The 1,709-nt window shown below is 47.3% G+C and overlaps 1 protein-coding gene across 1 annotated transcript; it reads left to right on the top strand.

Annotated features, from left to right (window-relative positions):
• The first annotated feature begins 811 nt into the window (after positions 1 to 811).
• LOC136833115 (uncharacterized) lies at positions 812 to 1,438 on the top strand. The gene has a single exon (XM_067094759.1). It carries the CDS (start codon positions 812 to 814, stop codon positions 1,436 to 1,438), a length of 627 nt encoding a protein of 208 aa, XP_066950860.1.
• The last annotated feature ends 271 nt before the right edge of the window (positions 1,439 to 1,709 follow it).

The following is a 1,709-nucleotide window of genomic DNA, read 5'->3' as shown; positions in this document are numbered from 1 at the left end:
TGCTGAAGATCTCGGTCTAGGTGCCGTGTACTTGTAAAATTATGAAAAAGACCTTCTTTAATACAGGTTTTGTTAAACAAAATGGCAGTTTCAACAGCATTTATTTTATATAGTAAATGCTCAATTCGTCTTATTAATTGTTTTTCTTGCACTGGAACGGTTGCAAGCAATTGACCAATATTCATATCCGGTGGTTTAGTGATGTGTACGAGGTAGTTCTCGTTGAATGTCGACTAGTTTCGCCCTCCTCGTTAGGGCATCATTCAGGACAGGATCACAGGATGCAATGGCTGTAATGCATGGATTTTTCATCTTTTATCCGTGTTTGTTGGATTGTGGAGTTAGTTGCTTCATTTTTCATTGGTTATCCAGCCATGACGTCATTGGAGGGGTGGCTCCCAATTGGCTGTCTTCTCCTCGATCTAAACCTACTGCTGATCGGTGATGGTGCGATTTCTCGAGGAAAGCGGGTTAACCAACCGTTCCCGAGGTGAAAGGCGGCACCTCTGCCTCCCTCAGGTGTTGGAAGGGCGTCCTTGGAGCGAGGGTTAAAGTCGTCCTCGACGTAAGGGTGTCTTTGGGTCGTAGGTGAGTGCGAGGGGCGATCTTGCAGGTCATCCTCGGGGTGAGCTCTCACTAGGCGATCACCCTCGGTACTCTGGAGGTCGTCCTTGAGGGGCGTAGGTTGGGATGCGGGTTTTGCCTAGGTGTCCTCGGCTTTCCTGACGGCTGTAGGGAGGAGGAAGGTCTCCTGAGTTACATTAAGGCTCAGTTTTTCCTTCCCTATGTGGAGCGCCTCTAGGATGCGAAGATGGTGAAGGTCGGGGGCGCTGTCAATAGTCTCGAAATGTCTGACAATGTCGCTGCGGTGGATCCTCTGGTTGTGGGCAGTCTTCCAACAAAAAGTCTATGGGAACGTGCTGACATTACTGTCCATCGCGCCGATAAAACTGCTGCCTTGGTCCTCATTAATACCTCTGAGTACCATCAGAAACTGGATGAAATCCTGGCTGATGCGATGAAGTTTCAACGTATCACAAAGAACCCTGTAGATCAAATCAAACAAGAGGCTAATAGAATCATCGAAACCATCAATACCACCACCAATGCAACCCACCTTAACCCCATTATAGGCGATTTTAATCTTGTCCATATCTATGGTAACGTAAAGACTCATAAACACAATAACCCCCTAAGACCAATCATCAGTCAAATTCCCACACCTCCTTACCACCTTGCAAAGAAACTCAATATCCTCCTAACCCCTTATATTCCTTCTACCTATAGTTTGAAGTTATCTGCAGAGTTCCTTGATGCCCTTAGATCTGCGCCTGTCGGAGGATGCATTGCATCAATGGACGTTGAATTCCTTTTCACCAACGTACCGGTGGACGAAACCATCGAGATGATCGCCTATCGCGTCTACAGGACCCATTGACTAGACCCCTGTCCATCCCTGAACATGCCCTTCGATCCTCACTTGAACTATGTACTAAGAAGGCACCCGTCAACCACCATGGACATATGTACCTCTAGGTAGACGGCGTTGCAATGGGATCCCCCCTCGGAGTCCTGCTTGCAAATTTTTACATGGGCATGGTGGAAGAAAGGGTTTTTGCAGAGATCATGAAGCCATCCATGTACCTCCAGTATATTGATGACACCTTTATACATGCCGGTTCCAGCGAAGAGATTGTTGAACTGCCTGC

Source organism: Macrobrachium rosenbergii, chromosome 51, assembly GCF_040412425.1.
Source record: "Macrobrachium rosenbergii isolate ZJJX-2024 chromosome 51, ASM4041242v1, whole genome shotgun sequence".
NCBI classification, from domain to species: Eukaryota; Metazoa; Arthropoda; class Malacostraca; order Decapoda; family Palaemonidae; genus Macrobrachium; species Macrobrachium rosenbergii.
The sequence above is the reverse complement of the archived record's forward strand: the minus strand, read 5'-3'. Positions and strand labels throughout refer to the sequence as shown.